Below are 14,288 nucleotides of genomic sequence, written 5' to 3' on the forward strand. Positions count from 1 at the left end.
CGCACTGGCAGAGAGGAAAAAGCATGGCAAAGCACCTCTCAGGGGTACCACACACACACACACACCTATAGTTTAATCAGTGTGTAACCTGATAGATGGCCTCGTGGAGAAATAGAAACAATAAGAAAGGAACTAATGCACATAATCGTTATGGGATATGACAGTGAAGTGTGTCTTATAAAGAGAGATTTATGATAAGAGTCATGCTGCGTTCATCCTTCCCATGATCTAAATATGCATGCTTTTATAGTTTCCTACTGTGTCAAATGCATGGTTTTGCAAAGCCGCTCGCTCCTTTTGGCACGAGGTTGAGCTCTAGGGTTTGAATTGACTGCAGACATCTAAATGGGAGGAAAAGGTTTCTGCGGTATTGGCAGAGTTAAAAGAAGGGGTATATAAAGGAACTGCTTGTCCAAAAGCCAGGGGTAAAAAACACTGAAAAACATATGTTTCCAGCGAGAGGCCCACTCAAGATGTGGTCTCAGGAATCAAATGAAATGCTGTACAAAAGAAAGAAAGAAAAGAAAAGAAATCCTGGGAACTCTTGGATTGTGGCTGTGCAGAAAAAGGGCTGGAGGTGAAGAAGAAGGTAGACTATGTTTTCCAGATGAAAAAGGCATCTTTTTATCGTATTCTTTCTGTTGTTATTTTGACCGTTGCGTTTAATGTGTAAATGAGTTCTTGGCATTTTGCGCTTTCTTTGTGTGGTGGCGGAATCCGCCAGGTCCCAATCACACAAGAAACCCACTGCAGCCTGCATGACGTGAGGAAGGCAGAAAGGCAGGCCACAAGTTGGCACCGTACCCATGGGGCCCACAATGAGATCCTCTGGGAAGGCTGCTCTCTTTGATAAACAGTAGCGTTTGAAGACATACGTGCTCTCCTGTCTGGTCATCCTGTGTGCCCCCTCACGCAAATTCATTTGAACAAATTCTAGCATTTGATATGAAATACGAGTTCCCTTGATTTATGTACTCTATACCTCCATTCCTTGCTCATTTTCTGAAGCCATTAATCTTTTATTCTGCGGTGTTATTTATTTATTTCCCTTTGTGGTGCTAATGAGGCCTTGTCCTCTCAGACAACAAACGCGTTGTGTCTGCATAGACACGGCGATGTCTTTCACAAAAAGGTCACCTGTGCTGCTCCGTCCTCGATCCTCACATCATTGGCAGGCACGTGGGCCCGGGGTTGAGGCCGGAGCAACGTGTCCTTGCTCGTCATTAAGCTAATATGCTAAAAACCCCATGTTAATTACAGAAACACGCAGAATTGGATCAGAATGAAAAGTCAACCAATGTTAATGGATGCGTTGTGCTACAAATTGCACCGAGTTCTGAGTCCTGACTGGCCAGTGAACTGTTTTAATATTGAGTGCTTGCGGTGTCTGAAGGAGAATGGAGCTACACAGTGCTTACATTCTTAGTTAACAGACGCACGTGAACTCAGGACATGGGGTTAGAGAGGGGCTAGTCTCTTAAACTGCACATTAGTGGAGATAATGGATTCATACTATGGTGCTCTATGCTTGGAAAACGCCCAGTCTTGATCACCACCTCTTCAATAACAGCGTAGTAAAATGTACTGAAGTGAACACACACACACACACACACACACACACACACACACCCCCTCAGAGGTCCACGCAAGTCGAGAACGCTGCAAGTTGGGAATGCATGGCCCAGGCCCACACTGTTATGCAGTCTGTTGTACCAAAATACTTGCTGTGTAGTGTACCTGTTATTAGTACACTGTAATATCTAACTTTAGTTTAGTTGTCAATCAATGGTTGATTAATAAAGAGCACCAAACTATAGTCAGGAATGATTTCAGTTTTCGGGAACAATTTCAGTTTGGAACGCATGCCCCACCCGTTTATGCAACACCCGTTGTAAGAAAGCGCAGTGTGGCCCACTGCAATGTGAGAGTGCGGACTATAGCAGGGATTCCTGAACCACTTCCCTCCACCCAATTCCTGTCTGGCATCAGGGTCTTGAGCTCCGCACCCACTACTACACTATACAAGCTCTCGACCAAATATGGAGATACAGGGATGCCTAATGTCATCGGAAAATGCTGATGTGACGTGTTGATACCGTGTGCATACAGTAAATGGGAGACAGTCAGTCAGACTGACTGGCAGAGTACAGGCCACCAGCGCAGTAGCACAAACGTGACGCAAAGCTTGGCCAACCCGTGGCGTGAACTCCGTGAAGCCGATGGGTCGGCCAACCGTAATAGTCGAAGGCTAAGGCACACAGATTTGGTGCGTTGGGAATGCATGATGTGACCAGCTTGTCATCTATGTATGACGTTGGTCGCATGACTCCACTTTTGAGAAATAAAGGTGTCAGCCCGAATGGAACAGCATCGAGTTCCATTATGAAATTAAAGTCAAATATTTCAAAAGTATAAAACATGTGTGTGGGCCTGTGGGGGGGGGGGTACTAATGCTTTTTAGTGATGATCGGTCCAGCAGTCTGCGGGATTAGCGCCACACACACACACACCCACACAGTAGAAAACTCTAATGCCAAGGATTTTACTAGAGCCACTGATAGTTTCTTTTTCTTTTTTCTGAGGTGCACAATTAAGAAGATGGAAACTAGAGAGGCCTCTTGATATCAAAAAGTAACAACCGTCTTTCAAACTGCCGTCCCAATTACTATAGTTTCTATGTTGCATGGTGTAATTGATAATATGAACGCCAGACATGAGCTGAATCTCAAACACCCTTTCATTACATATTGCTGCCGTCTCCACCTCCCCTTGCCTGTCTCATTCCGTTTCTCCTCCAGTTCGCCCTGTCAGTAGTACGCAGCGCGGGGCACTTCTGGCCAGCACAGATGTGGTTAATGAGATGATGGCATGCAGGCCTCTCAGCGCTCTAAGAAGTCGGTGTGTGTGTGTGTGTGTGTGTGTGGGGGGGGGGGGCTGTGCGCCCCGGTCGGCTTAAATAACCAAATAATCTGAATTTCTAAAAACAATGGCTTCCTGACTTCTCCATGACCCCTCACCTTATCCTTTTGGGGTCACGGAGCCTAAACTTGAACCCGCCTTCCTCCACAGCGTTTGGCTGGCTGCCACCTCTGGTTAACCCCACATTTAGCCGCCCCGCCACAAGAGCTATAGGAGCGTGTAGACCCAGGCCGGAGCGAGGCAAACCATAACCAGCTGCTGAGCAGATCGCTTGGGGAAGCTATATGCTGTCTGTATACCAGGGGTTCCCCAAACATTTTCATAACTTTTTTCAAAACTCAGTCCCAACGCTTTCGGCGAAAGTAGCTGATCTTCAGTCTCACAATGCATTGCATCCGTGACTCGTGACTCGTCGTGAACTTGTAGCCAGGATAGAAAAATGTATACAGTACATTTTGGGGGATAAAAAGATAGAAAGAAAACCCAGAATGGGTTGCGATACTGTTCGAGAAACACCACTGTGTTGTCCGTTCAGTCTTTGAAATAGGGTCTATTCACATTCTTAACCAAGACTGCTTTGCGCAAGATTGAGACAAATAAAATAACACATTTGGAAATGCTTCCCACAAAGCCTCAGGAGAGTCAATGGAATTAAAAATGTTAAAAAGCACATAAACAACAATGCGTTCTCACTGGTCTTTCCTAAACCCACAGAACGTTGTATTATGTAACTTTTTATTCCATGGTATTAATTTGTCTCTCGCACCACTTTATAACAATGCTGAAAGACTAATAATTTGTTTAGACATTCCAGTCTACATACATTATTCATCTTTCAGGGCACTTTGCATTAATTCATTCAACAGTCTCCTTCATGGTCTACCTAGTACCTACCATACGTTAAGACCATTTACCAACATTTCACTACTAAATTGTACCTGAAGTCGAGTGACAAATACACCATCCTGTTCCATAGATTAAGTTTAATCCCAATGTTCTCCTGTTACTAATGCTGCATTCCAGTGGAAGTTGGAAATGTAAACGTAAGAGTTGATAGCTCCCACTTCAGAGCTAAATCATTCCATTGCATCTATTCCAGCAAAAATAATTAATTAAAATAAACTATTCAGTAGGCTACTTATAGCCTAATGTAGTATATTTTGATCCGTCCAAAATGGCCATTACAGCACCACATAAAAGGAATGCATCAGTCACACTTAAGGGATATTTTTGTATTGGCCTAAAATATTGTCTATACATTCATGTATGTATGCTGACCGGCTGTCATGGTCATAGTTGAGCAATTTATTTTATAGGGGGGGTATGTGTGACCATTCCATTAACAACCTATATAAGGCCAAAAAAACAAAAAAAAACATTAAGTAGCATGTGACGTGTAGGGGATTTTCTGAATCCATTTCAAGCATTCGTTTTGCACAAAAAAACACTCCTTGGGCTAAAAACGGCCATAGCCATCCTCACAAATGTGATGTTCTCAGCACATTTGGGCAAGTGGCTATTGCCGTTTTTAGCCCAAGGAGTGTTTTTGTGTCAAACTAATGCTTGGAATGGGTTCAGAATCATGTCACATGCTACTTAAAGCATAATGAAAATATGACCTTATACTGTAGGTTGTTAAATGGTATGGTCACATATAACCCCCTATAAATTAAATTGCTCAATGATGACAGCCGGTCAACAGGTGGATTCATGAATGTATGTATAGACTATTATTTTAGCAAAAGAAAAAACTTAACAAAAAAAAAGCCTGTTGGCTGCCAGACTACCAGACAGTTTCAGTTGCTTGATTCAGTATTTAGATATTTGATATTAATGTTAGCTTCCTCACCCCCTTCCTATACAAACCCATTGTAACTGATATTGTTCTTCTAATACGTAAGTGGGGGATGTTTGTTTTTTTAATTACCCTTTTCATTTATTTTTTATTGTTTTGGAAAATAACTCCTCCAGGAGGAGGAGTCTAAGATAAACAAATTTTTTAAAAATAAATGAATACAGTAAATTAAAAAAAGCCCCCCTCAAGTCACCAGAAAAAAGGATGGGTATTTTTGACGAATCTGTCATGGTTAAAATTATGTTTGAAGTTAAAATGGGGCAGGGCAGCTAAAAGGAATATCAAATATCTAAATACTGAATCGAGCAACTTAAAAATGTTCTGGGGTGTTCACATAAGCCCGAGTAGAAGGGTTTAAAAACAAGGTTTTTTTTAAAGTGAAATATCCCCATTCAAAACCCTTTCCCACTTGCTTACTGCACTGCCAATGCCAATCTAAAGTAGCAGAGATGTAGTTGGCAACTGTGCAAATACATCAATGGTATATTGTGCAAAGAGAGCTTTGTGTACGTCTGTTAATCTCTAGGCTTGGTTTCTAAAACTCAGTGCCAGCAGTATTGGACCATTTTTTTACACGTCCAATAGTAAATCTTTTGAAAATAGCAGATCAACAAGCTCACAATGTGTCACATCGCAACACATTTTGAGCTTGTAGACCGGCCATTTTCAAAAGGCAGAAACGTATAGGGGCCAAGGGCTGAAGTGGTTTTGTAATAATAATCAAAATCGAAAGTTTTCAAATAAATGTAGCGGAGTAAAAGTACAATATTTGGATCCGAGGTGTACTAGTGGAGTAGAAGTAAAATTATTGAAAATTGGAGATACTGTACTTCAGTTAAGTACAAATGCCAGACAGAATGGACAATTCAACACTTCATGTCAGTGCTTCTAAGATGTGCGGTTACTGCAAGTACTGGAGCTCATGGTAGGTGTTACATTCCACGCACGGTCTTCCAGCTCAGCAATATATCTCCCAGAGGTCCAGTGCATTGAAAAGGGGATAGACAGACGCCCTCGTTCTTGGCTGATACCATACAATACACATACCGATAGGGAGAAAGAATAGCCAAGACAATTTCCTTGAGTGTTGACATTTTTATCTCACTATACTAGACAAACTATATGGCTACACTAACAAGACTTTTTATTTGGCATTCAGGAAGCAGAAGGCATCGGTTGGATTGCTCATTGTTACCGTTATCAGTTTGAAACTATATCTAGCTAGTTGTTATCCAGACAAGAATATTTTGACTGACAGGTGCACTTGGATAATTCTGGAAGGTGCCTGTGCGTGTTGGTCAGGGCTGGTTTGTTCACTTGCAAAAGAACACCCTATACTCTAGTATTTTGTGAATTGCATACATCCCTGAATAGACGAATCCAGTGCCCTGGGTTAGGGTTTGGCGCAATCATAGCTGCGGTGTCACGCCGTAACATTGATTGCATACAGCTGGCCTACAGGACACTGCTACGTGGATTTGTCTATAGGCTACATACTGTAGTACACCTCCAACCCAGATAAGCTGTACGTTTAACTACATGAATGTTAGTAGCCCTTTCTGACATAATAGCGAACATTTGATGAAACTAGGCGGACATCTGGCAGAAATAGCTAATCTACAAGTTCACAACGTGTCTCATTTAGAATTTTAAAGTTTAGAGTTGTATTAGGATCCCCATTAGCTGTTGCATAGAGCAACTAATCTTCCTGGGGTCCACACACAGGACATAACAAGTCAACATGACATTTGACATGAATGACATTACAGGACAATGATATATGGATGAGGAAAACAACTTCCTCATCCACTTTCTGATTCCCCATTTTCTTGGAAGAGAAACAAAAACGAAAAAGCATATAATTATATCTACCTCAGTTACATAATAAGCCTTCCATTCTCCTAGGGTAGAAAACAAAAGCACAGATACAAATTGAAAATATAATCCAAATCATGATTCCTGTGTGTGTGTGTGCGTGTGCGTGTGCGTGCGTGTGTACATTCTTTGGGCTTTTGTGATCATATCTGGCAGTTTGTTCCACTCAGCCATGGATCTATACAGTACTGTGTGCTGCATAGACCCTGTTCTGGCTTTAGGGACTTGATAGCACCCTCTTGTAGCATATCTAGTCTCGTATTTATGTAATTTAGCACGATGTGTAAATTGATTGTATAAACAGGTAGGATGTTTAATCTCGTTGTGAGCTTATAGATCGTCTATTTCTGCAGAGGGGATGTGATGTAGAGAGAACAATGGCGGGGGAAAGGATAGCATTAGAGACCCCTGGGATCCACTGGGGAACACCAGTCTAAAGGCTCATGCATACTCCAGTGTTAGGTCACCTAAACATAATATAAATAAAACTGGAGTGTAGGAGCCAAAGAGTGCTTAGCCTATGGTTATTCTCACTTAGTTGGTGATGGGTGTGGGCACCGCATTGACGCTCCATTATTGGTGGGAGCGCCTCTGTGGGTGGCCACCAGACAGGTCACAAATACAGGTGTCTACCAGCTCACTCTAAGGACGCTTGAACTTGGAGGCAGGGTGAGCTGGGAGCGATACTTTTTGTTGACCGCACTCGCACTTTATTGGTATTTTGGTTCATTCACTTTTGTTTGCTCACTGTTTAAATTGGCTTCTTTGCACATATTTATTACATATATATATTTATTGGAAATTGTATTGTGATATTTTGTGCACTGAATAACTATATAAACATTTTAAACTTATGAGCTTGTTTGGACATGAATCATTTTATCATTGTTTGTGGCGCGTCATTACAGATTGTTTTAGCTCCCAGGTTTAGCCTGCCGGCATGAGTAATTAATTGGGAATTATTATCAGCCACAACATCGGAGTATGAATGAGCCTGTAAGTGCATTGTGGTTAACAAAGCAAGAAGCTTCAGAGACACGGCAGATGTTTAATCCAACACTTATAAACCCCCAAATTACAAAATACTTAGAGACAAGAGTAAAGAGAGGGAGTTTAGAGAGGAGGGAGAGAGAAAGAGAGAGCATATTTCCCCCCACACAATAACCTGGCCACTGAAACCTGAACATGCTCATCAATGCGTCACAAAGCAACACGTTGTCAGCTATAACCTTGGCAACAGCAGCCATTATTATTATTTTATTTTCTCAGCAGATCTATGGCACAAACGCTATTCAGAGCATGTTGATAACAATCTTATTCTCCGTTTTTCACCGTTTCCATGGTGTGTCTAAAAAAAAAAGCCAGAGCTACAGATGTGTGCATAATGAATTCTGACCAAAATGCATCACTAGCAACATTCAGAAAGAGAATATCATAAGGATACCAATTAAGAAGTCAGACTGTATCAGTGGGAATTGGACAGAAGGAGGAACATATGAGAAGGAATGAAAGGCTGAATGGAACTTGGGATTTTTCTCTGGAGAGAGAGCGAGCACAGACCTCACTGCACAGGCCTCACAGCTTTACACAAGACACTCTTTATGTTATAAAATGAAGAAACATAAGTGAAGTCAAAGTGACAGCTTTCGCCCTGGCTAGTAGTACGCCATAAACTGGATTTTCATAAAAGCAACATTGTGAAAACAGGCCAGCCAGCTGGTGGGATCCAGGGAATAAACACACTTCTCATTAAGCAGTAAGCACCATTTCTGAATTGAGTAATCATCATGAGTTGGTTTGTTTTGAGAAGTAGATAAACAAAACATCAGCACTCGAATCAGCTATTCTTGCAAAACAAAATCAATATTCCATTTGATTATTGTCCGATTAAACACACATTTTCTTCCCCTGTCTGTGTGATGTGGGAACTGGGAACCAGGCTCAAAAATGTTCAAGCGTTGGCATTCTCTTTTGAAACCACCCGGAAATGCCTCCAAGACTGAATAATCCCAATGCTCCGTGGACGTCTCCCAGATCTGTTTGAGCCACAGAGACAGTCTTTTTCATATAAATTAATCCAAGATCTCTTGGCTGTCACATGAGACAACACTGTAAAGCAACTTAGCCGACCGGCTCGGGACAAGAATCACAACGGACAGGTCTGAAAAGATCCCTTTGTGTCTGGAACATTCAAAAGGAGTTGTGGGTTTGTTTGGGATAGTCTGTTTCTGAGCATAGAACCAGATTCTGGTGTGCACATACTAATGCAATTTGCTTGAACAGTCTGTTTTCTCTTGTTAGCCGATGTGAACTCGAACTGGCCCGTTGCTCAATAAATACAGAAACAGCTGAATCCTGTTTCTTCACCTCAGGCTACAGATCATTGTGGACCAGGGTGAAAAGATAATTAATTATGAATGCAATTGTATTCCCTGTGAAAATAAGGATCTTCCTTTACAAATAGTAAATGAAATAAGCATCAGAATGCAATTCATCACCACAACAGCTACTATTGTTAACCCTTGTAAAATACATACAGTACAGAAAGGGTAGGTTTAAAGACGGGGTGCAATGGCTACACTAACAAGACTTTATTTGGCATTCAGTAGTTTCACTATAATGTTTTCAGATACATATTTTAGTGTGCTGATTAAGTTTACAACGACAACGTGTTGGAGGAATGTGCAGCGATGGTACTGGTAAGGTAAGCCTTTGTCTTCCCCCATCTCTTCCCCCATTTCCTGTCAGTCTACTTTCAATATAGCAATAAAGGCAAAACAATATCTAAAAAAAAAAAAGATATAGCACCTCAACCATCCCAAAGAACCTCTGAGGTGATGCCATCACAACCACCCATAGAGTATATAAAGGATAGAGACCGAACTGGAGAACTAGCCCCGCCCCCCAAGCTATTAATTTCGATGAAGTTGCTCAGTGGCGTTTTGAAGCACCCGGAAGACTGCCGGAAGTAGCTCCTCCGGACCTCAAATTTGAGGTCCGGGGGGTTTCCTCGTCATGAATCCACGGGTCCGCCTGCAGTCCTTCCTCTTACCACTAGGGCCCAGTGCTTCAACGTTGGAACGCCTCACTGGCCCCTTGCAACCACCACAAAGAACCACCGAAACGGAAGTTTACGGAACATTGCGGAACTTGTAGCCACAATGTAACTAAAGTTGTCAAATAAATGTAGTGGAGTAAAAGTACTCTGAGATGTATTGGAGTAGAAGTAAAAGTACAGAAAATTGGAAATACTGCAGTAAAGTACCTAGTTACTTTTATACCAACACCACAGCACTGCTGGACACAGTGAAGGTGTGGTGTCAGTTGATTTTGTCTGCAAGCAGTCAGCAGACTCAGCACTGCTCAAACCACTATGCCACATTCAATTAACAGGCATGCATGCATCAAACAAAAGTAGCCTACCTCACAGCCAGGCTATACAAATATAAATAGGTCTACAAAATAATGTAAGTATGGCATGAGTTATATGACTTACATATTGCTGATGTCTCTGCCTCCTGCTTTTCTTGAAGGCAAATATTTCTACAGTTCTTTCTACAGTTTTCCATATTCAATGTACACATGACACACATCAAAGTTGGTTCAGTCAGCGTTCAGTCTGTTTTCATGTAAGCCGTCCTCATCCTCCATCCATGCATTCATTGTTGACAGTAGCCAGGCTGGTAGGTAATTACCATCATGTCAACATTAGGAACACACTCCATGTTGTCACTCACTCACTCTTTGTCTTCAGTAGACTCTTTACAAGGAAACGTGTGTGTGAGTGAGTGACACCATGCTCTGAACAAAACGGGATGTTAAATAAATGTCAATAAATAAATTCCCGCTCGCGCTCATTCCTTTCTTTTTTTAATGAGAATGCGCAACAGGCAGGTGTCACAAATCACAATCACACACAGGTGTGTCTCTTTGTGGGGACTGATTGGCACCGTAGCGAGTTGGTTGCTTGTCTATGGTGTTATCAATCTCTCTCTCTCTCTCTCTCTCTCTCTCTCTCTCTCTCCCTCTCTCCCTCTCTGCTCTCTCGACCATTTCTAAATATGTTCTTTTTTTTATAGTGAACTGATTGAGGTGCCCACTGCCCACTATTCCTGTCTGTCTGTCTGTCTGTCTGTCTGTCAGGATCTCCTCACTGGTCAACAAAAACACCTTGAAGACCTTAACAGGAGCCCTTGTACAGGGTTTCTTTGACTATGCATGCACCTCCTGGTACCACAGCACCTCAAAGGCCCTTAAAACCAGGCTCCAGACTTCCCAAAACAAACTGGTCAGGCTCCTACTTGACCTAGCCCCCCGAACCCACCTCACCCCTGCCCACTTCGACAGGCTGGAATGGCTTAGGGTCGACGACAGAGTACAGCATCTTGCAATGGGTCTGGTCCACAAGATTCGATACACCACCAAGATACCCATGTACCTGTCTAGATACTTCCTTAATGTTAACGAAGTCCACACCCACAACACCAGAGGGAGTGCAACGAACCATGTACAACCCAGATTCGGCACAAACAAGGGACTAAATTCTTTTCGCTCCTATGCCACCAAAATGTGGAACGCCCTACCAACTGTCATTAAGACATGCGAATCCCTTGACTCTTTCAAAACTGCTCTCAAAGGGCACCTACGGACGGCTGCAATTCGAAACTGGCCCCTGTAAAATCGGAATCCCTCAAACACGCACGCATGGACAACACAAGAGACGGTCACGGCCACACAGCCAACTCAAGGTACGGTCACGGAGCCGACTTGGGGACCCAACGCAGCTCCTCCAAGGAAAACAAACAAATTAACGGAGCTGAACGTGAATCCCCCCCACCGCCCACCCCTTTTTTTCCCCCTCACTGTATATGTTTCTTTTCCCTTTTTACCTCCTTTATGATGAATTCCTGTTCTGTCTATAGAAGTGTCTATTTGTACGTCTCTAAATGTTTTGATGATTTGAACATGGTGGACCCTATTGGAAACAAGTGTAATGCTTAATTGGGTCGTCCACTCACAGTTAACAGCCTTTGTATTGAGTTTGTGCTTGAAATGTACTGTAATTCTGCAAACTGTTAATAAATTCTTCAATCAATCAATCAATCAATCTACGTCTTCAGGAAAGTTAGGATACAATAAATGTAAATTGTTAAAAGTAAAACATAGTGTTTGTGTTTTGATGTGGTGTCAGTCAGATATACTGTACCAGGAGTTTTCAAACCAAAGGGCACACTATAGCCTCAACACCTTTCACTCTGCATTTATTTATTCATAATTAGGCCTACTAAATAAATAATACGTTTAAAATATGTTAGGGTATATAATTAGCTCTGTATTTGGAAATTACTGATATGATATACAATTTACCATTTAGGCATTTGGCAGACACTCTTAATCCAGAGCGATTTACATTAGGCAATAACAAAAAGCATGGCATAGCCTACATCACATACATAAAAAGTAGTTATCATGAAGCATGTGTAAGCTAAGAACGTAACAGTGGAGTATCTATATAATGAAACTATATATATAAACTATACATACTATACTATATTATACTATACATAATATGTACTATAAAGTGCTATGACTACATAAAATGCAATTCTAGTGGTAATACATTAAAACGTGCATCCCTCCGCATGTCCGTTCCAACCTTTAGAATGCTAATATATATATATATCTCAGGAACTTTACAAATATAGAAGTAAATATCTCAGGAATTTCGGGAATTTCATGACATTTGGCACAGACATAGGTGGTCCGAAAGGTCAAAGTCACTGTAACCTCATGTCTGTGCCATCCTCTTGAATGCAATATCTCAGTATATTTCGCCTTGAGGGAATGTCATGACATTTGACACAAATGTCCGCTCGTACTCAAGGATGAATTTATTAGAAGTATAGGTGGTTAAAGGTCAAAGGTCAAGGTCACTGTGACCTCACAAAACATATGTTCATGCTGTGTGGCTGGAGGCATTATGTTTCTGGGTTGTCTGTCCATTTACGAGGCTAAATTCCTAAAGTGGAACATATTGTGTAGTTATAGCAGAGAATGTGACTAACGAAAACTAAATGGAAACTAAATTAAAACTAAGCTATGATGACTAAAACTAAGACTCCCAATATATTGACACTTTCGTCAACAAATAAAAACTAGACAAAAATGTTAGGAAGGGACTAGTGGACAAGAGATCCAGTATAAGTCATTTTACACTTGATTGCATGCTGAAAATAGCAGATCTACAAGCTCACAACACATGTAGCTTGTAGATCTGCTATTTTCAGCAAGTGTAAAATCAGCCATTACGACGGCATTAAGGCCCGCCAAAATACACTTTAGTCGACAAAATCAACTGTAGATTTAGTCGACTAAATTCACATGACATTTAGTCGACTAAAACTAGACTAACACTAAAACATTCCAGGTGACTAAAATGTGACTAAAACTAAATGAAGTTTCATTCCAAAGACTTTGACTAAGCTAAAATAGAAATGTATTATTTGCTGCCAAAAACAACACTGCTCTATAGAGCAGTGCTTCTCAAAGTGTGGTCCAGGGACCGTTCCACTCTCAGAATTTTATTAGAGTCCTTAAATTAAAAAAAGTTTGGGTACCACTAGCTGTCGTAGACCTAGAGTATAGCCTACTATAACATGCTTTTGATGGAGATAAAATGTCCTCTTGATGTTTAGCCAGACACAATGTGGGAACCTGCATCGGCAAAAAAAAGAAGGAAAAACTGCTAAACCGAATCTGCAGAGAGATTATAACCCAGACATAAGTAGCCTACTCAAATTCAGCAAGGATCCCCTCCAACAGCCAATATGGTGAGTTAGGCCTCACTCAGACCTTTAAAACATTGATGCATGCTTGTTGTATGAATGTTGTGAGTGTCATGGCCGCCCCAATGCATTTCCAATGGAAGTCACATGGTTTGTAGTCCACATTTTGGACTACAAGCTGTTGTATGGCTTTCGGCTGTGTTTCGACGGCGCCCCTCCCCTCATACAACACAAATGTTGTGTCAAACCATGTGACTCCCATTGGAAATGCATTGGTGCAAGCTATGTCACACCCTTTGTATACAACAAGCATACAGCAATCTGTTGCGACCGTGTGAGTCGCCCCTTAGACAGAGTAACTCTCCAGAGTCAGACAGCTGCATTACAAGACACAGCTGCATTACATGCTCCTCATTTAAAACATGTCTAATTGCTTCAGTGCCCGCTGGTGTCATCCACATAATGCTGCTTTAACCCCTTCAGATCTATAATACACGGTAGTAGGCTATAATATAGGGCTGGATACGTTGTCGTACGACAAATACTCATATACAACATAGCTCACAACACCTTTTTGGAAATATGTGATTTATTTTACAAATCTGGACAGTTTTTGAAATGTTTAGAATATGTTTGCCTATAATTGGATGGCCACAATAGGGATGCCAGGTAGGAAGTGGTTAAAGCCATTGACTGCACAGTGCACTGATGAAGTTAGACATGATAGGGAGGCGCGTGATCACATTTAGTGTAACAGGAGATTAACTTCTGGCTGCAATGATCATCTGCTGGCTGGCTGTGACAAACAACAAGATAATATAAGACTGTAAACACTGCTTGATTACGTGATGTCT

General features: G+C 41.6%; 1 protein-coding gene across 3 annotated transcripts in view; it reads right to left on the bottom strand.

Moving 5' to 3' along the window:
- Nucleotides 1-10,465, bottom strand: part of LOC306939814 (retinoic acid receptor RXR-alpha-A) — a 329,786-nt gene extending 319,321 nt beyond the window's left edge. For all 3 annotated transcript variants that reach the window (XM_079524536.1, XM_079524535.1, XM_079524538.1), the window contains exon 1: nucleotides 10,146-10,465. In XM_079524536.1, coding sequence (XP_079380662.1) covers nucleotides 10,146-10,242 — 97 coding nt within the window. In that variant the 5' untranslated portion in view covers nucleotides 10,243-10,465. The remainder of the gene's footprint in view (nucleotides 1-10,145) is intronic.
- Nucleotides 10,466-14,288: the final 3,823 nt, after the last annotated feature.

Source organism: Electrona antarctica, assembly GCF_951216825.1.
Source record: "Electrona antarctica genome assembly, chromosome: 16".
NCBI classification, from domain to species: Eukaryota; Metazoa; Chordata; class Actinopteri; order Myctophiformes; family Myctophidae; genus Electrona; species Electrona antarctica.